This window comes from Telmatherina bonti, assembly GCF_933228915.1.
Source record: "Telmatherina bonti genome assembly, chromosome: 4".
NCBI lineage: Eukaryota > Metazoa > Chordata > Actinopteri > Atheriniformes > Telmatherinidae > Telmatherina > Telmatherina bonti.
Window position 1 is genome coordinate 8,700,226 of NC_136622.1, and position 23,894 is coordinate 8,724,119.

Below are 23,894 nucleotides of genomic sequence, written 5' to 3' on the forward strand. Positions count from 1 at the left end.
ATTAAAGCTCAAAAGTACTGACATAACCATTTTTTTGCCTGTAGTAAATATATTTTCCTGTTATCTCGGGGGAAGTTTGAATGAGCTGAAATAATGTTTGTATTGATGGGAACAATCCGGGAATAAAACTTCGGAGGAACTTTGTCAGCTTTGGTCCAGGAAAGATGTTTAATCTGATTACTACGATGGGTGGAAACCACTCTCCTTTCAAAAAGCTAAATATAAATAAAAGAAATAAGTGTGCGTTCCCAGAGCTGGATTTGGGTGCGGAAGCAGGTCAGGAGGAGGGGGAAGCGGAGGGTGAATGAATACCAGGCTTTGTAAACGTACGTCAGACAGTGAGGAGAGAAAATGACAGAAGTTTGACTCGTTCCCCCTTTTCTCCCCCACATAGTTTACTAAGGCAACCAGCCAGGGCAGAAACACTAAACACACACACACACACACACACACACACACACCTACTGTATGTATGCATAGCTGTATGTATGTTTCACATATGTGCAAGTTTGGAGCTTAAAATACTTTTTACAAACATAATTCTTCACATTTCTCCTTCTTCATTTCACATTCATAAACACACACACACACTGTTGTACATATTTCCTCTCTCATGCACACACACACACACACACACACACACACACACACACACACACACACACACACACACACACACATACAGTCGAACCTATATGGCCTTCTTCATATCACCTAGAGGGAAATATTTGTGGTGAATGTGCTGTGTTGGTTCTTTGACATTTCTGTGTGTGAAACTAAGAGGTCTGTGTTCTGTGTGAAGGTCACTGATGTTCAGTCGTACCTTCAGCCAGCCTCATGTATGAACTCCTCCACCTCCTCCTCCTCCTCCTCCTCCTCCTCCTCCTCCTCCTCCACTCTGTGCTCTCAGGTCACTCAGAGACCCAAACAGAACCCCATTTCAGGACTGACTTTTTGTTTTGGGAAGACTTTAGTGTTTTCTACTCTGATAGGTTTGTTTGGAAAACAGGAAGCTAAATCACCATCTGGTCATGTGACATAAAAGATTATTGAAGTGCAGGAAGCCTTCTGCGTGAACTGGAGCTCTTTTGTTGAGATTTTTCTGGGAGCCGCAGCGTTCATAAGGAGTCTTGGCAAATCATTCCTCATTACTGCTGTTTTTAGAGGGAAATGACTCTTTTCCACGTTCCCTGTTTCTAAACATCCCCACCTTCTTCACGTGGTCTGAACTCTGTCTGTAAACATCTGTTTGTGAAGCAGCTTTGTGACTTCTCTGGAAATACAAGAAGTAAAATAAAGTTGATCTGGATCAACAGCTCAGTGGAGCCGCTGTAACATAATCCGGTCACTGTGAGTCACACAGAGAGCTGTTTCTTCCTCCGGCAGAACCTCGAATGGGAAGGTGTATGTGGCCCAGGTGAAGGAAAGAACTGCGGCCAGAAGAATTTACGACGCTGCGAAGAAGCAAGGAAAAACAGCCGGACTTGTTGCCACCAAGTCAGTGTTTCCAACATCTTTAGTGACAACAGAGTGATGTTTCACACCTCTAACTGCTGTCCTTCTCAGTTTAACATGACTTTTTTCCTCCGGTGTTGCAGAGAGAGGGAAATAGAGAAGTTTCGCGTGGCAGTGAGCGTGCCATCAGGAACTCGGATATCCTTCCTGCTGACATATGAAGAGTTGTTGGCTCGTCGACTCGGCCGTTATGAGCTCAGTTTGGGTCTGAGGCCCGGACAAGTTGTGCAGAACCTCACGTTAGACATTAGTATAACAGAAAGGACAGGCATTAGTTTCATTAAGGTCCTTCCTCTGAAGACCAGTCGACTCCTCTCCAACACTGCTAAAGGTAAAATCTGCCGGAAGTGGAATGCAAGACAGTGCAGATTTCAAAATAAAGTTCCCCTTTGATAGTCTATATATAATGAAGCGCAGCAGATCCAATACCTGGTATCCATCATGCCAAAAGAGGTTTACTAGATAATGTAAGCCCAGTTCCATAAAGCTGTTATGCAGAAAACAAATCTCATAAACTCTTTTTTTTCCCAAATTGAACACAAACAACATTTCAGATGTTGAAATTGAGACATTTTACCATTTCTCAGAGCATTTTTAATGAGCTTTGGTCCAGACAAAATGGCTTCTGGCTCATGTAATGCAGCTTTAACCTGCAGATGTGGATGTCAGGGTTGACTGTGTTCACAGACAGTGATTTCTAGAAGTCTTCCTGGGTTTAGGTAGTGACTTCTAGTAGAAAATCCCATCTGATGTTGATGCAGTGCTGCCAGAGGATCCCTCTTTGTCCCAGCCACACTGAGATTCCTCCTTATTCTCTCATTTTTTTAATGACACTGGACACTGTAGATGGTGGGATCTTCAAGTCTTCCAGACTGGATGTTGTGGAACATTTTTCTGAAGCAGTTCCACAATTTAAAGGCTAAGTTTGTGTCAGATTGGTGAATTTCTGTCCATCTTTTCATCTGAGAGACTCTACCTCTCTGAAATGCTCCTTTCATCCTGAATTCATGTTCCTAACCTGTTGACATTTCTAAAACAATCCACAACTTGGCTTTGCTGAAAATGTTCTCATTTCTGCTTCAGTGCACATCTTTAATCTGCATGCTACAGGTCGGAGACGTGCACTCTGCAAGTCAGCGTTTCGGTACTGACTGTACGCACATGTCCGGACATGCCCAGCTTTGCTTGTTTTCTTCTTGCACCGTTATACCAGAAGTCAAAGCAAAATAAAACTCCCCTAAAGTTGATATGATTCTGGGAGGGGCAGGCTGTAGTTATAGTTTTGCTTCTATTTGTTGCTTTATATTGTTTTTTATGAATGGGCCCAAACTCACCATAACAACACAGAATTTATAATTTAGAGGAAAAAATATATTGCTGTACTTTGTTTAAATAGAAATGAAAAAGCTTTGATGCAATAAACACATTTATGTGATTCTTTATTGCATTTAATAAACAGAATGAAAGTTAACCTGACAGGTTATTATGCTCCTTATGTTGCTTTTTATTTGTACCATTTACCCAACTTTTTACAGATGTGTAGCTGCCATCAGAGTCGAAATGAGCTCATATTTCCCATGAAATGGTAAAATGTCTCAGTTCCATCATGTATTATGTTGTTTATCTTCTACTGGGATGGTGGGATCTGCAAACCACTGCATTCTGGTTTTATTTACCTTACAGAGTCTGAGCCTGGTTTCTGGAATCTGGGTTATAGATTACAAGTTAAATAACATATTTTCCCTCTAATAAGCCGATTGCCAGATCTGCAGAAACTTGGATCAGTTACTGGTCTGGTGAAAATGAGATCATACTAGTATGATGTGACCCACGTGTTCCTTCCGACAGGTGACAACCTGCCACCTGCCTCCACTCATGTTGAGCACAACACTAACTGTGCCAGAGTTTACTACAGTCCAACTCCACTGCAGCAAAGCAGCACCTCATCCAAGGGTCTTTATGCTGATTTCATCATTCAGTATGATGTGGACCTTACAGACCCCATGGGGGATGTCCAGGTCAGGTACATCTTTGTTTTCTGGGCTTGTCATACAAACTGTGTGCTCTGTAGCATCAGTTTGACTTCTGTGTCTTTCCTCACCTCCTTTCAGGTCTACGATGGTTATTTTGTACACTACTTTGCACCACGAGGACTTCCAGTGGTTCCTAAAGATGTTATATTTGTCATCGATGTCAGCGGCTCCATGATCGGCACCAAGATAAAGCAGGTAAAGTGGACCAGTCTTACAGACCTACAGTAGAGAAGCCAAACCTGTTTCCTTACAAAAACAAAGTGGGTGAATGATTCCACTGATTTCTGTCAGTAGACCAAACAGGCCATGTCCACCATTCTCGGAGACCTGAGAGAAGGAGACCACTTCAACATCGTGACCTTTTCAGACAAGGTTCATACTTGGAAGAAAGGTCGAACAGTTCGAGCAACTCGGCAGAACATCCGTGAAGCCAAAGAGTTTGTGAGGAGGATTATTGCAGAAGGATGTGAGTGAACGGAGTACTTGGTGTTCAGCCTGATTTTCTATCCATATTTTTCTTTAACACTGATTGTCTCCATTCGTCTGCACTCTTAATCAGGGACCAATATCAATGCAGCTCTGCTTTCAGCTGCCCAGCTTCTCAACCTTTCATCCTCTGAGTCCTCCAGCCACCTCACGTCTCATCGTGTCCCTTTGGTCATTTTTCTCACCGATGGGGAAGCAACTATCGGAGTAACATCTGGTGACACCATCCTCAGTAACGCCAGGAGGGCACTGGGCTCGGCCTCTCTCTTCGGCCTCGCCTTTGGAGATGACGCAGACTTTGTTCTTCTGAAACGCCTGGCTCTGGAGAACCGAGGAATCGCCAGGATGGTGTACGAGGATGCGGATGCTGCCTTGCAGCTGAAGGGCTTTTATGACGAGGTGGCCAGCCCGTTGCTTTCAGACATCCAGCTGTCCTACTTGGATGATCAGGCATTTGATGTCACACGCTCGCTGTTTCCAAACTACTTCCAGGGCTCTGAACTGGTCGTGGCTGGGAGGGTTAAACCAGGGATAAGAGATTTAAAGGTTTCGGTGTCAGCGACTGACTCAAAGCAGCACATCAACTTACAAAATGATTTAGTTACTTCCAATGCCAAAGGAAATGTGAGTGCAGACTGTTTAGGAAGTCTGGAAGGCATCTCCAGCTTTGTTCATCGTCTCTGGGCTTATTTTACGATCAAAGAGCTGTTACTGGCAAAGCTGAACACATCTGACCCCGCAACTCAAAGGTTATTGGCAGAAAAAGCCACCAACCTCTCCCTTAAATATAACTTTGTGACACCAGTCACCTCTTTAGTTGTTGTTAAGCCAGATGCAGATGAAACTCAAACTCCAACCACTGCAAAACCCACGACTGCTGCCACGACAACCACAACAGGAACAACCACCATCGCCAACAAAATATCTGCTGCTGGGTCTGTAAAGAAGTCCAGCTCCCAGTTAAAGTCTAGGCCAGCCAAACCAAAACCAGACCCACCTCAGCCACCACCAAACACCCTGAAGCTTAAAAAGAATCCACCGCCAGCTTCCGCAGCTGGAACAGTGGCGTCGCCAAACAAGAAAACAACCACAACATTAAGTCCCATCAAAACTGGTCCAGGACCGCTTTCTAGGAAAAAGCTCTCCATGTCCCATAGTGACCCTAAAACTGGTTCTCCTCCTCCTCTGGGTGGGAAGAAGTCCACCTCTCTGCTCGATGCCCTGAAAGCCGCACAGCCTCCTGCACCTGGAAAGGTTTCCAACCATCTTCCCAACGTGATGAAAACAACCACAGCCATGTTGGCGTTCCCAACGACCACCTCGCATCCCATCAGGGCATCCAGAACCGATCCAGCAGCCCCGGCTGGAAGAGCCTCAACCCAGCAGCCCGGTCCTGTTCACACAGGGTCGTCCTCAGAGGCAGACAACAGCACTGCATCTGCTCCAGACCTTCAGCCTAAATCCACCTCCGCTCCACTCAAGCTATCGTCCACGCTCGGCTCTCCCACCTCAGCGCCGGCTCGAGCTCTGGAAGACAACAAGCACGTAGACTCAGATGTCAACACAGACCTGAAAATCGCCACCCTGGTGTCGGCTACCTTTGCTCCCATGCCCATTATTACAGACGAACCAAACCTGTGGGAAGCGGTCGGCCTTCTGGGTGGGTTACAAGTCCTCACCGGTGCACGGAAAAATACAAAAAGTGTTTTTGTTCATTAATGCATTTTGATTATTAAAGGTGTGAAGCGCTATCCCTAACTACACACTCTGTTTCTCTCACAGATGTTTCTACTTCCATCCAAGTTCAACAGAAAGGTATCTCTTTCCCTCCTTATCTCAGAGCTTTGCAGTTCATCTCTTTATTACATTCACAAAACATGACTGGATAAAACAAATTCCAGTGTAAAATATAACTATGTAAGTTTGTAGATGTTAACAGCTGAATAAAATGTAAATAAAACAGAATGCAATGATTTGTGAAACCAGTTAACCCAAATAAAACAAAAACAACACATCAGATGTAAAAACCAGGATATTTCATGGAAATTATGAGCTTGTTTTAAATCTGATGGCAGCAACACATCGATAAAAAGTTAGAAAGGAGCTACAAAAGGCTGAAAACTATTGAGGTTGACTGGCAGCAGGTCAGTGACATGACTGGGTATAAGAGTCTCTCAGACCTACAGATGGACTATGGTTCAACAATCTGAGACAGACTGGGTCTAAAAGTTGTGGAACAATTTATGAAAATTATTCCTAAATGTAAATTTAAGAAGGCTTTAAAGATCCCACCATTTACAGTGATTCAGAGAATCAGGAGGAATCTCTGTGTGCATGGGACAAGACTGAAGGTCATCCTTGATGTTTATGATGTTGGGGTCCTCATGGAGCACTGCCCTGAAACCAGACATGATTCTCTACTGGAAACCAGTGCATGGACTGAGGAAGACTTCCAGAAACCACTGTGGACCCAGTTCAGGCTGAAATCCACACATGCAGGTTAAAGCTCCATCATATGTGAAGAGGATCCAGAAACACGCCGTCTTCTCTGGACCAAAGCTCATCTAAAATGTTCTGAGTGGAAACCTGGATGAAGATGTGGAATAGTTAGTGGACAGCATGGACGGCGTGTCCTGCAGACTAAAGAGGAGAGGGAGCATCCAGCTTGTTATCAGCCTGCATCTCTGATGGGATGGGGTTGCATTAGTGCCGATGGCGTGGGCAGCTTCCACATCTGGGAAGCTCCATCAATGCTGAAACATCTGCTCCCATCCAGACAACGTCTCTTTCAGGGAAGACCTTGCAGGTTCCACCATGCTGGACCACATCCTGCATCATCACAGCAGCATGGTGGAACAGGAGAACTGGTCTGCTGCAGTCCAGTTTCACCAGTACAAAACATCTGGAGCATCATGGAAGCAGAAAACCAGTAGAGCAGCTGGAATCCTGCATCAGACCAGAATGGGACAACATTCCTCTCATAAAACTCCAGCTGGTCTCCTCACCTCCCAGATGTTTACAGAGATTCTACACAACATCAACATCTGATATGTTGGTTATGATTTACTGAGATTAAAATCTGGGCTGATGAGATTTAGAAATCTTTGCATTCTGCTTAGATTTACATTTTATACAGAGACACAACATTTTGGGAAATTGGATTACTTTTACATTTTCAGTGAAAAGTTTGGACACATAGCCGTCAAATCTATTGAAATCTATTGAAATCTATTGAAATCTATTAAATCTAACGAGTTCTTGCGTTTGACTTGTACATGTCGGACATAAGAAGTTGTGAATTTAACTTTTTACATTCTTTCTCTTTTGGATTAGATATTGCTTTTGGAAAAGGTGAGAAACACTGTTGTGCTGTGTACAAACAATAACCTGTTGGTGACCTCTGACCCTACTTCCTAACTTATTCCTTCCATTTTCCCCAGACTATGACCTAACGTATGACGATGACTTCGACTTTCCCTGTAAGTTGTCTCTGTGTTGAGAAATCTGTCCAGCCGTTCAGGTGGAAGACATTTCTAATCTGAAACGTATCGGTTTTCTTGTCAGATATACAGGACATGGACAATGAGGGGTCATATGGTGAGAACTTCCAGGAAACGTTTGTCACTGAGTCTGTAAAGATGCTGTGAAAGTTCTGCCATACATGTACAGTCCTGTCATTGTTTCAGTGCTTGGAAGTGAGGAGGACTGTCCTTTAGTTGAATGTCTTGTGCTTTTAGAACCTCCATCCAGACAGAGCATCGTGGGGGTCTTCCCATCAGGTTAACAGTTTGCATCTCGTTCGTTTGCCTGTAGTTTACTATCGTATTTTGTCCTGTGTTTGCATTTAGCCCTGCTATCCTCTCTTCTAGTTGATGGAGATCCTCATTTTGTCGTCAAGCTTCCAAAGTTGAATCAAAACCTGTGTTTCACAGTCGACGGCCGAGCAAACAATGTTGTCCGACTGCTGGAGGACCCAGAGCGAAGTACACACTGCAGCACAATCTCTCATTAACGGAGAAATTTGCCTTTTACTAAATGTTGGGTTGCGTCTCCTTCCTCTTCAAGGGATCATAGTTGATGGCCATCTTATGGGAGCTCCTTCCAAACAGGGAGCAGAAGGCCGCTCTCGTACCTACTTTGACCAGCTCACCATCTCCTCAGTTACTGGAGGCTCTGGTGACTTCATGATCACGCTGTCTCTGGATGCTGTGGTGGTGGAAGGCGAAGGGCGGGACATCTTACCTGTCAATCAGCAGGGATCGGTGACGAGGCAGGGGGTGACTGTCACTGTGGACAACCATCAGAGCTGCTGGATCCAGCTGGCCAGGGGTGTGCAGTTCCTCATCCTGTTCCACTACTACAAACACCCTAACTACCTGCAGATGGCTCACCTGGGGTTTTACATCACGGACGGACGGGGACTTTCCCTCACAACACAAGGTCTGCTGGGTAAGTCAGCGGAGAGTCTCACAACTAAACCACAACAACCAGGTTTGTTGCATAAGAACTAGACAGGCAGCGAAAAGGCAAAACTTGAATTGAGGTTTTATTGTGATGAATAACTCCTGGTACTGTTACCTCCTCCACCCAGCCTCATCAGGGTCACTTAGATCACCGAGTCTGCAGGTGTTCCACTTACAGAAAAAACATGACTTTCATATGAAGCACTTGTGTAAACAAATTTTTTTATCCATCCTTTAAAAACTGAACGTCTTGTTTGTCTGCCTACAGGTCAGTTTCAGCACGCTGACATGAGTGTAAGGGTGACGAATGGTCATCTGGAAGGAGGTGATCACCTAGCGAAGAAGGAGGAGATCGAAGCGAGGGGAATCCTTACGTGGGGATCGGAGCAGATACCTGTAACCCTGCAGGAGAAGATGCTGAAAGACTTGCAGCAGAAACGCCACCTTGGCAAATGTTGGGTGGTGCCAAAGGTGGAAATCGAGAGACTGCTGGGTCACTCCTACGAGAGCTACGTGGTGAACCATGTGGAGCTGTAGCTGAGTCATCTCTCCATTTTTATTAGCATATTTATCAGAGAAAAAAATGACGATGTGATAAAACATGAGATTCAATCAGGAGGACGGAGTTCATTCTCTACAACGGGGGAAACTAGCTGCTGAAGTAGAAGGCTGCATGACGCATCTCTGTTAGGATGGAGTCTGTCCTCTTCTTCACAGACTGTAGTGAATCTCTGTTTTGTATCCGTCACAGAGACATGATGTTCTGCTGGTTGCATGGCAACCAGAAAAGGTTCATCCATGCAGCAGCTCCAAGACATCTTGAAAACAAACCCTGCCAACCAGCATTTTACAGGATTACTTTTATATTCCAGTTACCAAAATCCTCTGTAATTATTAAAATCGTTATTGTCCTGTAAGTCTTAGTATAAGTGTAAATAAAATACTAGAAAATGATTTTTTTTTTTTCTTTTTTAGAAGAAGAAAAAGTGTGGTAATCTATTCTGCGAAATTTTCAATGCTGAATGATTTTGGCTGAATTTGCAAAAAAAAAATAAAATAAAATAAAATAAAAAATGGAAATATTAAAAATAATTAGAAAAATTTTGTACTTTGCTTGACATTTTTAAAGATTCATAAATGACAAAAGTCAAGCTTCGAATGAAAAGTTTTAATGGCGTCTCTTGATTGAAAGTGTTTGGAAGGAGATGCAGTTTAAAGCAGAGGATTAATAACATTGAAGTTTACGTTAGAAGGTAATTTAAAAAGATGTAATAATTTTGATAATTTAACAAATGTGAAAAAGTTTCCCAATAGTCCTCTTAAAGAGTTCAATATTCGACATTAGAATAGTTTAAATATTACAGTAATTATGTGTGTGCGTGATTGAACAGTGTGACATGCTTGGTTTATATTGCTATACATCATCTTTTATTCAAAAAAAAAAAAAGAAGCTTCGGTTAATTATAAAGAAACCAGTTTAGCTATGTATATATATATATATATATATATATATATATATATATATATATATATATATATATATATATATATATATGTGTATATATATATATATATATATATATATATATATATATATATATATATATATATATATATATATATATATATATATATATATATTTAATGTCCTGAACAGGACCTGTACATTGTTTTTATGATCTGAGCAGGACCTGTGAGGTCATATATTTTTTATGTCTTTAACAGGACTTGTGAGTTCTGTTGTCATGGTGATGAAAGTGAAGGATTCTTTCTGTGTTAGGCTGAAAATGTCTTGGAACTTAACTTCAGTCCTTAAAATTTTGTGAAAGAAAAACGCATCCAGCTTTAACATGTTTCACATGGCGGGAAGCACAAGGCTTTGCTGAACCTATCCCTGTGTTTTTTGTTTCTCTGAGGTAAAAAATGTTGAAATTACAGCGAGTTATAAAAGATGGTATTTTCTGCTGAATGGGGAAGTTTTTGCCCCGCCAACCGGCCCGAATGAGCGGTGGTCTTTGGTTTCTGAGGCTTCTGGGACAAAAAGTTTAGGTTTAATGACTATAATATCCCCATTGGGTCAGAGAGTTTTCATTTTCTTTAATTTTGATGGTGAAATTATGTTTGTAAAATAGTGGACACAATGGCAGGTCAAAGATTTTTCTTTCTAATTTCTCGAGATCCGCTCCATAGCAACCATAGCAACCCATTATAAACACTAAATTTGGCTGAATCTGAAGTTGGTCTTCGGACATGTTGAATTTCTAAAGGCAGGGCCGGATTAAAAGTGCACAGGCACCTGGGCCTAGGGTGTTTCATGGGCCCCACTTCCCCAGTGCAACATTGTGAAATTGTGAATAATACACTGTGAGACAACATTTCTAACATGTCAGCCAATAGTACCAATAACAATACACTAGACACTGTGGTGTAACTATCTGGCTTTTATGTACATTTTGTTTCATGTCCAAACTTCTGGTGTATGGCCTATGTGGGCCCCACTAGTCTCCAAATGGGCTCCAAGTGGGTGAAAATCACATTTCTGATGCCTTTAACCAAGGTTGGATTATCCAATGGGCATTATGGGCACAGTCCCATAATGCCCATTGGATAATCCGACCTTGTTTAAAGGCATCAGAACTGTGATTTTCAGCACTTAAAAAGGTCTTGTGAATAATTAAAAGTGTGAGGTGTATCTTTAGGTGAATTACAGTGGAAATGAGAAACTTTAAAACAAATACATATGAAGGGATTTGACAGTTCTTTCCGTCATAATCAAAGTTAAATAAATTATTTAAAAAGCTAAATATCTTATAGATATAGAAAGTTATAAAGATGTTATTTTTTAGTAAACTTTACATGAATGAGTTGAATGTTTTTACGTTAAAATGGTTTTCATGTGTTGATGTACACTCAAAACTGATGCTAAAAATAGCCGTACTGAAAGGGAAAAGAAAAAAGAGGATTTTGACTACAGCTCAGATGAATGGAGACAATCCTCCCAGAAACCTGATTTAAAAGAAAAACACACCTCCTGGTTGCAGGTTTTTCCATGTGCTTTTTATTTTTCTATCATTTCATTCATAGTTTAATTCACTTTATTTGTTACACGAGACATTAGGCATTGTTCACGCACTAGTGATCAAACAAGGACAGAAAGTTTTCTACAACTCAGCCTGAACTATTTCTTTCACCAGTTTCAAGGGATATTGTCAACAGTGGTTTCCAAGGCCATACTGGATGAAGATGAAAACAGTACAACCAGACGAGGCTTTATTCTCAATAAATAAAAAAGGAGAGGACAGTCCGAGATGCTGAGGAGAGATGGACTCAGGAGAAAAATCCAGTTTTTATCAGATGATTCCAGGATGGGGATCTCACACAATGCGGAATGTTGCTGAGTGTTTCTAACGAATGCTAAAAGAACAATAAATGGAATGATCACTCGGTAAACATAACACAGCAAATTAACAAACCAAAACAACACTTTTATGATCCACTTCTTCATTCGACGGTAAAACTGAGAGCATGTTCAGCGTCTGACGTCCTTTCCACAGGACGTCAGCACAATTCAAATAAATAGATCAGAACAATAAGACACATCAGCATCCGAACCCGAGCTGCTGAGGGATCAGTCGATGGGACAGGGGGGTCAACACAACCGCTTCTTTACTATCTGGTTGTCTTTAACAAGCCGAGCCACAGATGGATCCGGCTGCAGGGGTGCAGATATATGATGACCCCCCAACCCCAGATCAGACCTGCACACACCACAGAAATGAACTTTTTATAACCACAGAAACAGCGTTTTTGGCACCAAACCGACCTGCCGCGACCAGTTAGTCCAAACAAATGTTCCCAAATGTTCCAGTAGGGTCCAAACATCCGACGTAGACCCTAAATTAAGGCTAAAAAAATCAAACAGAACCATCTCGGGCCATCCTGAAGGGGGCGGGACTGCAACTGTGGCTTCAGACTTCTTTGCATGACGGGAATTTTCCAGCCTCTCCTTCTACTTCCCATTTAATTCCAAGAAGAAAAACTATCTTCACTACAACCACAAAGGGTCAAACAACCAAAACACAATCAGGTGAATTTCACTGTGAGCTGAAATTTCAGTCTTCATTCTCGTCCCGGGTCAAACCCACAGAATTCCCACCTACGTCCTGATTCCCGTGTCGCACTTCCTCCCATCTCAGCACCTCCTTCATCCCTCACCTTCCAGAGCACTGCATAGAAAGCCTCCGTAAATGTTCCTGACATTCCCTTTTTTATGTTCCACGTGAAGACCACAGTTCGGACCGCTGCTCCGTAAACTTCATAACTTCAGCCAGTGAGACGTTCACCCGCCACACAGAAACTAAATCCTTCAATAATTTAACATGTTAGTAAGTAAACTATTTAAACTGACATTACAGATAAACATAAACAAATAATCTGTTTTTATTTTTATTTTTATTTTTGGGACGGGGCTGGGGTGGGGGGGTGGGACAGGTAATAGCCCCTGTTAGCTTGCCTGCTAGCACAGGGAACACAACAGCATTGCAAAATGAGCACAATCAGAATAGCCCATTGATTCATCAGGGGTTTTGCCCCGCCAGCAGATTTTCCCAAAAAAGAGCCACACATGAAAAAGACGAAGCAGGAGAGGAGTGAAAGCGGGGCTGAGCGGTCCAGCCTTCAAACCGCCGTGTCGGTTCTGTATGTACAGCACTACCGTGTGTAAAAGATGCATGCACGTCAGCTGGAAGTCGTCCTTCCAGAGGATTCTACGTTAGGCCACAAACTTCAAACTTCCATCCACCCAACGTCTGATATGAAGAGAAAGACGTGAAAGAAAGAATGAAATGCTCTAAAAATCTGCAACAACAAGTCATAAAGTCTAATGATAATAACATGATTATTCTGTAAGTTCTACGATGAGTTAAAGAGCTCATGAACCTGCTTCTCAGTGACAGGAAGAGACGGTGAGTGTTTGTGAGCGTTTATGTGTCTGAATGTGTGGAGAGAAAGACAGACTAAGGTCATGGAGGCAGACGGCTGAAGAGAGGCAGAGTCCGGCCGTCTCCCACAGGATCTGCCGCCTCTCCACTGTTCGTCGCCCCCACTTCCTTTTCCTCCCTCAGAAGCCCTCCCCCTCCCTCGACCCCTCACTGCTCATCCTCCCCAAACACATCGTTCTGTTTGCGCTTCATGTTCTCAAAGTCAAAGTCGGACCCGGTCATGCGCTTGTAGATGTCCTTGATGTCGTTGCAGGTGGTCTCGAAGTGAGTTGTGGCGTCGTAGGAGCTGGAGGCAAAGACCTGGCAACGACAAAGCAGCCACAGTGAGATTCTACCGCTGAGTTCGCCAGGATGTTACGCTGTCAGAGTAAAGCTTTACCAGTCCACAACATAACAGCACCACAAATATTTCAAGTACAAAATCCAAATTTCTGAAACATTTACTGTGAATTTAATTTTACAAATAAAATCTTATAAAAACTAGAAATACACATTTAAAAGTGTGTTTATATTTAGTTTTCTCAAGTCTGCTTCAGTTTTGGTGCTGAAGAACATTTAAAAAGTTTTATCTTGGTTAATTGCATTGTTACACGCAAAAATTGATGATTCAAAACTGGATTTTGAATTTTCTGTGTTAAATTGAACTAAAGACCCATTTCCATTGAGCGGTTCGGTTCAGACCGGTACGGCTGGGTACGCCAGTTTGTGTGTTTTCATGATAAAACTGTCCAACACAACCAAACCAAACTGCAGAATTTCGGGGCCCCTTCAGTTGTATGTCCATGGGAAAAGGTACGGTACGGTTAATAGGGCTGTGATGATACTTTTGTCCCAAATGTTGTTCCAGTTCGATTCAGATTTTTTGGGTGCCGAGTCGATTAAAATTGCCATTCTCACGATTCTTTAATATTGCTGATTTTTCATTCATTCATTCATGATCCTAACCGCTTAGTCCGATTCAGGGTCACGGGGAAGCTGGAGCCTATCCCAGCATTCTTTGGGCAAAAGGTAGGGTACAACCTGGACAACTCGCCAGTCCATCGCAGTATTGCTGATTTTGGTAGACTAAAAAAAAAAAATGTACAAAACATTTTTCGTAAGTCATTTTTCCTAATTTCAGTTAGGAAAAAGTAAAAAGATTAATTTAAAAAAAAAAACCAATAAAAATGACAAAGAATTTGGATGGATTGTCTGTATTTATTTGGGGAAAAAAAGATTTTTTAACAAAAAAATAAATTTTAAAATTGTGAAGCAAAACATCCTGATATTCAATTTTTTCGATTTGATTTCACACCCCTAATGGTTAGGGTGGATCTACTGACGTCACACGATACAATCCATTGATTGCTGGATTTTATTTTTTTTCTTTCCTGTCTGTAAAGCATCTTGAGATGGCATTGCCGTGATTTGACGCTATATAAATAAAGTTGAATTGAATTGAACTGAACCAACGGTTCAGCTCTGCTGGAAAGATACAAATAAGTGAGAAAAAAAACTGTTTTAAACAGCAGTATTCTTCAGACAGTCGCAGTTCAAACATCGTCCGTAAATCTTAACAGAATAAAAATCAGATATTTAAGACAAAGAAGGATGAAGGTTTCAGGATTTATTAGTTAAAAGTTAACAAGTCAGCAGGATCAATTTCAAAGCTCTGCTAACTATTGGTGGGCAGATCAATCCAAACAGCCACAATATTAATGTGATAACATTGATAGATTAATGTAAGGCAGAAAACAGCCAGCATCTTCATAAATACGGATGATAAAAGAGTTTTTGGAAGGTTTGTTTCATCGTTGGGACACCTTCGTTCATTCATTCATTCATTCATCATCCTAACCGCTTAATCCAATGAAGGGTCGCGGGGAAGCTGGAGCCTATCCCAGCAGTCTTTGGGCGAAAGGCGGGGTACACCCTGGACAGCTCGCCAGTCCATAGCACGGCCGTTGGGACGCCTTTATGGCCAAAATCAGCTTCTTATGCTAAATTTGGATTTTTATGGTATGAGTAATAACTATTGTTTGTGTTTTAAAATTATTCATGAATTCCACAGATGAATTTATTTGCATTAATGGATACATTTTAACAGCCCAATTATAAAGTATTGGCATTTACGAGACGAGTCCTTTATTTAGTTGGAACTGGATCAAGTGTTTCACACCCCCGGCATAAACCAGCCTTCCTTCTAAACATGAATTTAACAGAGCTATGAAAACACAGAATCTTCTGTTTTCGCATTAACAGCCTTGTCTGTGAATGCAGCAGGGCATGTACAGTAGAAGTACAGAATATTCCGCATTTCTTCTGGTAGAGAAACATCTTACCTGGCTCTCAGTACCATCGTCTGTGGGCTCATAAAGGTCACTAATGGCCACAAACCTGTAGAAACGCAGAAAAAAAAAAATCTTTTATCAACATTTTCTTAATTAACTATATATGAAGGAAATGCTGAGTGAAGATGTGACTGACTTTTGGTCAATAGGCTCCAGCAGCTCCAGGGCCGGCTCGATCTCGGCCTCGGGTTCACTGGTTTCCACTGTGGTGCTGACGATGGCGATGTACTTCCCCTGGGCCGCCACGTTGTGGGCGTAAGAGATCATGCAGACGTAGATGTCTGTAGAAAAGGGACGGACATGAAGGGAAGATTAAAGTGGACAGATTGCAAACGTCACCTGCTTTTATTTTGAATTTAAAAGTTTAATGTAAAGTTTAATGTAATTTCTACAAAAATTATTAGAATTTCAGTTTTATTCCTGTGTCCACAGTGCTTGATTCCTCAACTACTGAATTACAACAAGTAGTGTAGTCCACTGCGGTCCCTTCTGCTGACTCTGTACAGCCTTATTTAGCTACTTGAGAAGTATCAATGGGCAAAGTGTCCATGGAAACGTGTCCATGGTTCATGGACAACAAGTCCATAGAAACAAGTCCATGGAATTGGCTCCATCGAAATGGTTCATGCACAACGTGTCCATGGAAACGTTCCCATGGAAACATGTCCATCGGACTAGGTCCATAGAAACATATAAAGAGACAACGTGTCCATAAAAACAAGTTTATGAAAATGAGTTCATTGAAACAGGTCCATGGAAACGGGTTCATTGAAACAAGTCCACAGGAACACGTCCATTAAAATGGGTCCATCAAAAGGGGGTCATAGACAATTGAGACATGAATTGGACAATGTGTCCTTGGACAACGTGTCCATGGACAACATGTCCATGGAAACGTTCCCATGGAAACATGTCCTTCAAAATAGGTCCATGGAAACGTATAAAGGGACAACGTGTCCATAAAAACAAGTTTATGAAAATGAGTTCATTGAAACAGGTCCATGGAAACATGTCCTGAAATATATCGTGGAAATGTGTCCACAGAATCATGTCCATGCAAAGTGCGCCATGAAAATATATTAATGGAAATATGTCCATGGAAACTCGTTATGGAAACAAGGTCCATGGAAACAGGTCAACAGAAACATGTCTGTGGAAATGGGACCACTGAAATATACTGCTGGAAACCTGTTCGTGGAAAGGCATCAATGGAAAAACATCAGTGGAAACATGTCCACGGACAGGTTTTGGTGGAAATATGTCCGTAGACACTCATTGATGGAAACATGTTCACTGAAACTCATCAACAGACACTTGTCTGTTCTTCAAATGTTGGTATCCGATTAGTTTTGCACATAAATCTGGTGTTGACATTCTCATTTAGATGTGAGAGGAATATGAAAGAAAGTCTTCTTTAAGGTTCCCTGTTCAAGCAGCTTCAGCAGCTGCTTTCTAGTTTTTTTCTGTTTCTGGGAGAAACATTTCTACAAAGTACTATGCTGTGTTTTTACTTTTTCACCTTTTTATAGGTAAAATAAAAAATCCTCTTTTGCAAGTAAGACTGATAATTACTTAACAGAACCACACGTAAACTCTTCATTACAACCAGGTCACTACAGAACCATTAGTAAACCTCTTTATTCAGTGGTAATGAAAAGTTTAGCTTATTGGCTCCCAGGCCTTGTTGTAGCAGAGTCCCGTGCGTTTTGGAGCATTTTGGCTCATCTTTTAATACTGCAAAATGTTGGGGCCGACTTGGCCAGGTGCGTGGGTTGGGGAGTCTTCGGGGTGCGCACTCTTTGCACCTTGACACCTTGCCAGCAAATCAGCTTTCCATATACAGACACTTTAAAAGACGTCTTTGGGAACCACTGAGTTAAAAAATATAAAGAGCTTAAAAAAACACAAGATTTCTTAAACAGATCACAACATATAAATGGCTTGACTTGTCTGTTACGACTGAAGACGGAAAACTACTGTAAAAAGGGGAAAATACTGCTGCGGGTGATGCTCACCTGAGTTACGGTTGACCTGATTCTGGGGGATGATGATCTGACAGGAGTTGGCGTCATTAGTGTTTTTGATGGGGTGGCTGAGGATGCAGATCACGCGGATCACCTGACCCGCCTTACGGACACGGTCCGGGATGTAGCTGGGATCACAGATGAGTTGCTTGCAGCGAGCCACCTGCAGCAGGAAGGAGGCAGTCATTAAGCTTGTCCCAACACTTTTAACCCCACAACAGGTCGGCGTGGGCATACCTCGCCCTCTGACTTGACTCCAACCACTTTGCCGCCCTCCATCACTATCTCATCCACTGGTTTATTCAGCATGTAGGTCCCTCCATAGATCGCGCTCAGTCTGCGATGACAGATCATTTCATTTACCACCAGAGACAATAAACTTCATCTTAATGTTAGAATATGACTAAAATACCTGGCAAAGCCCTGTGGCAGCTCTCCCAGGCCATAGAGCGGGTAGAGGTAGGGGCTCTTTCCATAGCGGGCCAGAGATTCACTGTAGAGTTTGATCCGATTGATCGTCTCCAAACAGGGAACGTCCAGATAGCTGAAGTCAAAGAGGAAAGCATGAGCCCAACAAAACTGCTGGTGACAGACTGCAACTGAGTGGACAGACATCAGGACACCAGCTATGATGATCATAAATAAACCGGAAACTTCATTCATTTCCTCATATTTATTATATTTATTTATTTAAACCTTTTGATGTGTCATCAGAAACAGTTTTCCTGCCTTTTGAAGTTCTTTACCCATGTCTCCTTGGACACAGGCTCAGTCCAGTCAAGGGATATCACGATGAATCGACTATTAATAACACCGTCAAATGGCTTGATTTGTCAATAATCAAGAGCCTCAACATCACGACTTTCTATGTGGGATCATGTGTGAATCATCTCATCAGATCAGGAAGGAAAGCAACATCCGTGTTACAGCTTGTGGTTCTTAGTTTTCCTTCCGCGTTTTCATGACAAAGCACAGAGGAAGAGCTATCCCCTCCAAACTAACAGATGTGCAGATTCAGCCGCTTGTATAGCAGGATATAAAGGAAAAACATCCAATATGTCTCACCAACTGCAGGATAACTGGCAGCTTTGTAGCACAAAGGGGAAACGGCTTAAATGATACTGATGTTTGATGGCTAATTGCAATTTTCATTGCGGCTGCAACAATTTCAATTATGATCAACTCAGCATGAGGTTGATGCCTTTTCTTATCATCCACATAGAAGAAACTGCATTTAATCCAGATATGTGGTGTAGTTTATTTATTTCCACTGTTTCACTACTATGTATGTGTCAAACACAAGCAGCAACCTTCTGAAGCCTATGTGGAAGTGCCAAAAACTGCAGTTCCCCCTTCATCCACTAGGGGCTCCAAAACAGAGCAAATCCCCATAGACTCCCATGTTAAAAAGGCCAACTTCTCAGCAGAAATAAACATCTTTACAGTGTGGTACAAAAATCCATTTTCTGTTTAATAAGTCAGGTTTACCTTCATGACAACTGTGGGGGGAGTGAATTTTTTTTAAACAAATCAATTAAGAAGAAATTTCTTCACGAAATTCAGCATAATTGGGGGTGTGTCCTTTTGATTGACAAGTACCCAAGATGGGGGAATGTAAAACAACTGCGGTTTTTACTTTTATGTCTTCCTCTCTGCAGCTTAATTCTCCCAGGATAGCTGTTCATGTAGCCTTTATTATTTTAATTTTAGTTTTCAGAAGAAAGGAGAGCCATAAGCTTTTGGTTGTCATGTTATAACCTGATACGTTTCCCGTTTTCACAATTAAACTACCATGTTATAACCTAATGTGTTTCCTGTTTTCACAATAAAAGTATCACGTTATAACCTAATACGTTTCACATTTTCACAATAAAAATATCACGTTACAACCTGATACATTTGCTGTTTTCACAATAAAACTACCATGATATAACCTGATACATTTGCTGTTTTCACAATAAAACTACCATGATATAACCTGATACATTTGCTGTTTTCACAATAAAACTACCATGATATAACCTGATACATTTGCTGTTTTCACAATAAAACTACCATGATATAACCTGATACATTTGCTGTTTTCACAATAAAACTACCATGATATAACCTGATACATTTGCTGTTTTCACAATAAAACTACCATGATATAACCTGACACGTTTCACGTTTTCACCAGAAAAACTACTGGGTTTTTTTTGTTTTTTTTGACAATGATTGTATGAGAAGACCTGGACTGAAAATCACCGGTAACAGGTCTGATGGGGGATGGATCCTCCCCAGAGCCCTGAACTCAACATTACTGAAACAGCGTGGGATCATCTGGACAGAAAACAGATGAAAAGACAGAAACAGCCAAAGAAGAACTTTGGAAAGTTCAAGAAGTCTGGAGACCATTTAATGAAAAGACAGAACGCTTCTCTCAGAGGATTTGGACTATAACAAAGAAAACCAATCACTTCAAGCTCCTTGGAACTGAACCAACTCTGGTTCTGACTCAGATGCTGCTTTTATATTCATGTCTCAGAAAATCCTTGCAGCGGTTTCCTGTTTTCACTGTAAATACACAGAAATATGAGGCAGCATCAGGAGCATGAAGGGATGTTTCTGACGTGATCTTACTCATCTGTCCTGTAGAGGGCCAGGGCGTGGCCAGTGAAGTCGATGACATCTTGACCGAGGTCAAACTTCTTGTAAACATCCCTCATCGTTGTGGTTTTAGGGTCCACACCCTCGAAGGTCTTGGGGTCATTCTCATCAAAATTGGCCACAAAGACTAAAAACTTCCTAAACCTTCGTTTCTCGAACATTCCCATCAGATCTGGAAGTTAAAACAAAGGATCAGCATGAACACTGCCTGCTTTCAATATTAAATCAAATGAGGTGTAATTGCGGGTCTTACTCGATGCCAGCGCTTCGGTCTCAGTCGACGGCACCTTGTAGATCTTTCCTCCCTTGTAAACGAAGCTCCCCTCCACCACTTTAAAGTCCAGGTATCGTGTCACTTCTGTGTACAGCAGCATCTTCACAAGCTGGCCTGCAATCACCGAAATGAGCACCTGATTGTTACCGATCAACCCTCCACACATTCTGCCTCCATCATTTACCCCAAAAGCATAAAGCAGGGTGAATTTTACCCGTGCTACACTGATTTTCACCTGCAACTCATGCTGCGTTAGTGTTCTAGGGTTAAGAAGTCGCACCAGTTCATGTGTTACTTTTACAGTACTATGGTATTTTTCTGCTTAGTTTGCAATCTGAATCTGACCGTTGGCCATGAGAAACTTGGGAATGAGGTCGACGTTCCAGTCCCTTCCTCTGCCCATGGACTCAGGTGGGCTATCAGGGAGATTAAAGCGCTTGTAGAGCTGCGGGAAGAATAAATCTATTAGGCTTTAACAATGAGGATGTGTGTAAACCACGTACAGCAGCTAAATGAGACGTTCAGAAGGACAAAAACAATTATACTTGTTTGTTTTAAAGATCTCAAGAGCCCCGTACCTCCTCCAGGGGTGTAATGGAAGAGCTCTCCCCACCATAGTAGGGGTTCCTGTCCATGTGCAGAACCTTCTTCCCGTTCACAGACATGATCCCTGAAAGAATGCATTCCTGCAAAAATAAACAGGGATTAAAACAAAACAAAACAAAAATAAAGATGAATGAATAGAATAAAAATGAATAAAATATGAAGTCTGCTCAGTTTGAATCCAACAAACTGCTGCCTTCTGGTCAGCTTGTTCACGCATTCACACGAACAACGCCTCATGTTTACACAAGAAGTCCCTGGAGAAACTGAACGGACTCCAGAGCGGACTAAAGGGCTCGTGCGCATGCGTAAAAGTCTTTATTATTATTGTTGACAATAATAATAACAGTAATAATAATAATAATAATAATAATAATGATTATAAGAATTATTATTATTATCTTTATTCCGATCCCATGTCATGAACAGAGACCTGTAACAGGGGTATCTGACATCTTAATAAATAAATAAATGAATTAAAACTAACATTTTTCTGTTTGAGTTTGTGAAAATACAGATGAACGTCTCAGTTTCTCATGCAGCGCGTGCGTGGGTGTGTTTTTGCGTGTTTCTGGGTGTTTCTGTCGCATTTCTGTCGCATGTCAGGGTGTGTTGGGTTGTGGGTGTGTTTGCTGGAGGTGAAGCGGTGCTCCGGCCTGCGCCATCCTCAGGATGGAGGCCTGTCTGTGGCCGTGGGGGTTCCGCGTAAAAGATGCTGCGAGGTGTAACGCGGATCCGGGTGGGAATCTGGGGGGGAAACCAGGCAGAGGGGAACTAAAATAAAGCAAAAACCCAGACCTCCTGGAGAACTGGGGTGCATCTGAGGCCCGGCTGTAATGTCTGAGCCGTATTTCTTGATCTGATCATGTTTCTGATGGTGCAGGACGATCTGCGGGCGAAACCCGTCATCTGTCTGCTCCCTGCACACCAAACCCGGCTGGAATACTTACTGTGAGTCCGGTGCCCAAAACGATCACATCATATTCCTCATCCATGTTGTATCACCGCCTCTCCCGTCTCGCCCTCTTCTTGCCTTGAGAAATTAAGGATACAGAAGGAAGGAATGCCACTGAGTCCAATGAGGGAATTCTTCTCCCTTTCTGAGGTTGCTACTTAAATGGCTTTTTATAAAGTTAAATGTTATTTATTAATCATGTGTCATTAATGACCAGTGGAATATATCGTTCACACTGTCACCGGCGAGGACGACCAAAGATGGCCCTGAACGTGGAGCACTCTACAACGATGTCATTGCGCGTCGGAAAGTAGTGCGGATCCTCCTCTCTTTTCCCATCTTGCAACACAATGGAGTCAAAGTGAAATGCGGAAATGTCGCTTTGCGCCAGTTTTACCGCGTGCTTTTTGTACTCACGCAGAGTTTCTTTCGACAGTTTCATTTTTGAGTTTGAGAAGTGTTTTGTAAATTGAGGAGGACTAAATGTGTGGTCTCTGTTTCTTTTCTATCCTTCCTTCCCAGTTGTAAGCGCAGCGCAGCGCGGCTGCAGGCAGCGGTATCCTTCCGCCGCCACAGCTGTGTGACGGGAGCTACTTTCACTGGAAACACGCATGTCTTTTTAAACACGCAACATTTTAGTTATTTTTATTTCTGTTATTGCTTTTAGTTGGGCATGTTGTTTTAAATGATCCTTTAAAAAGTGCTATCATAACATATGTGTAATAAAATGTCAGCATATTATTACAGTTGTGCTCATATGTATTCATTCCCTTTCATTAAAGAAAAGGCTGAATTTACAACAATCACTCAAATAACTGGAGACTCAAAAAAGGAACAAGAAGTAAAAATTTGCAAAAATATAATTTAGTAATAGAAGACCTTGTTTTTTCATTTAATTGAGTTGAATAAAGAAAAAGGAAAAAAACAACCAAACAAATTGGTCCTGGACAAATTATAGCACTTTTCTGTTGAACAGTGGGACAAAATACCTGTCAACAGGTGCAGAAGTCTGACTGAGAGGAACAGAAAACACCTGACTGGAGCGGAAAAATTAAAGGATTGTTCAACTAAATATTAGTTTTTGAGTGATATAATATGTAATAAATAATCTTATTTGTTTGTTTTTGTAAAAAGAAAGTCTATAGAACCAGAATTAAAAAATTAAAATAAAATTTTTTTATTTATTACGTAAGTCAATTTCAGCTTATTTTACAGGCAGCTGTTTTTTTTCCTTCTTTAATGAAAGGGTATGAATAAATATGAGCACAGCTGTATATCACATCAGCACCATGGACAGCTGCCAGGTGGCTCCTTTAGTGTTTGACGGACTGTTAACATACATATCTTGTATGGTTCTCCTCACAGTAATCACCGTTCAGCAAGTTAAATGTCCTGAACTAAAATGAGCTTCAGTATTACAGCAGACCGGAAACTCGTGGCAGAAGCAGAGGCGTTATATGGGGGGAAAAATTAGGAAGATTGTAAGGGCCCCATGACTTGATAGGGGCCCAAAAGATGTACAAGCTTTATAAGAAAATCATTAAACCTTTATTAGAAATAAT

The 23,894-nt window shown here is 41.7% G+C and overlaps 3 protein-coding genes across 3 annotated transcripts in view; 1 reads left to right on the forward strand and 2 right to left on the reverse strand.

The window, feature by feature from the left end:
• The window catches only part of itih6 (inter-alpha-trypsin inhibitor heavy chain family member 6), a gene marked incomplete at both ends in the record, with an annotated part of 13,264 nt that extends 4,230 nt beyond the window's left edge, over positions 1 to 9,034 (forward strand). The window contains 14 exons of the mRNA XM_079239675.1: positions 1,387 to 1,497; positions 1,599 to 1,846; positions 3,364 to 3,533; positions 3,627 to 3,743; positions 3,843 to 4,014; positions 4,108 to 5,694; positions 5,817 to 5,849; positions 7,368 to 7,385; positions 7,475 to 7,513; positions 7,599 to 7,631; positions 7,721 to 7,813; positions 7,904 to 8,017; positions 8,100 to 8,483; positions 8,766 to 9,034. Of these exons, the coding sequence (XP_079095801.1) occupies positions 1,387 to 1,497; positions 1,599 to 1,846; positions 3,364 to 3,533; positions 3,627 to 3,743; positions 3,843 to 4,014; positions 4,108 to 5,694; positions 5,817 to 5,849; positions 7,368 to 7,385; positions 7,475 to 7,513; positions 7,599 to 7,631; positions 7,721 to 7,813; positions 7,904 to 8,017; positions 8,100 to 8,483; positions 8,766 to 9,034 (3,388 nt within the window). The remainder of the gene's footprint in view (positions 1 to 1,386; positions 1,498 to 1,598; positions 1,847 to 3,363; positions 3,534 to 3,626; positions 3,744 to 3,842; positions 4,015 to 4,107; positions 5,695 to 5,816; positions 5,850 to 7,367; positions 7,386 to 7,474; positions 7,514 to 7,598; positions 7,632 to 7,720; positions 7,814 to 7,903; positions 8,018 to 8,099; positions 8,484 to 8,765) is intronic.
• LOC306755498 (6-phosphofructo-2-kinase/fructose-2,6-bisphosphatase-like) overlaps positions 1 to 23,894 on the reverse strand; it is a gene marked incomplete at its 3' end in the record, with an annotated part of 158,060 nt that overhangs the window by 107,187 nt on the left and 26,979 nt on the right. The gene's annotated exons all lie outside the window — the stretch shown is intronic.
• gdi1 (GDP dissociation inhibitor 1) lies at positions 13,645 to 22,593 on the reverse strand (the record flags this gene model as incomplete). Its single annotated transcript, XM_079239592.1, has 11 exons — positions 22,328 to 22,593; positions 21,353 to 21,460; positions 21,120 to 21,219; positions 20,754 to 20,888; positions 20,474 to 20,672; positions 18,264 to 18,395; positions 18,089 to 18,188; positions 17,843 to 18,014; positions 15,964 to 16,108; positions 15,819 to 15,873; positions 13,645 to 13,797 (listed from the first exon to the last, which is right to left on the reverse strand). The coding sequence occupies exons 1-11, from the start codon at positions 22,370 to 22,372 to the stop codon at positions 13,645 to 13,647; spliced, it is 1,344 nt and encodes a 447-aa protein (XP_079095718.1). The 5' UTR covers positions 22,373 to 22,593.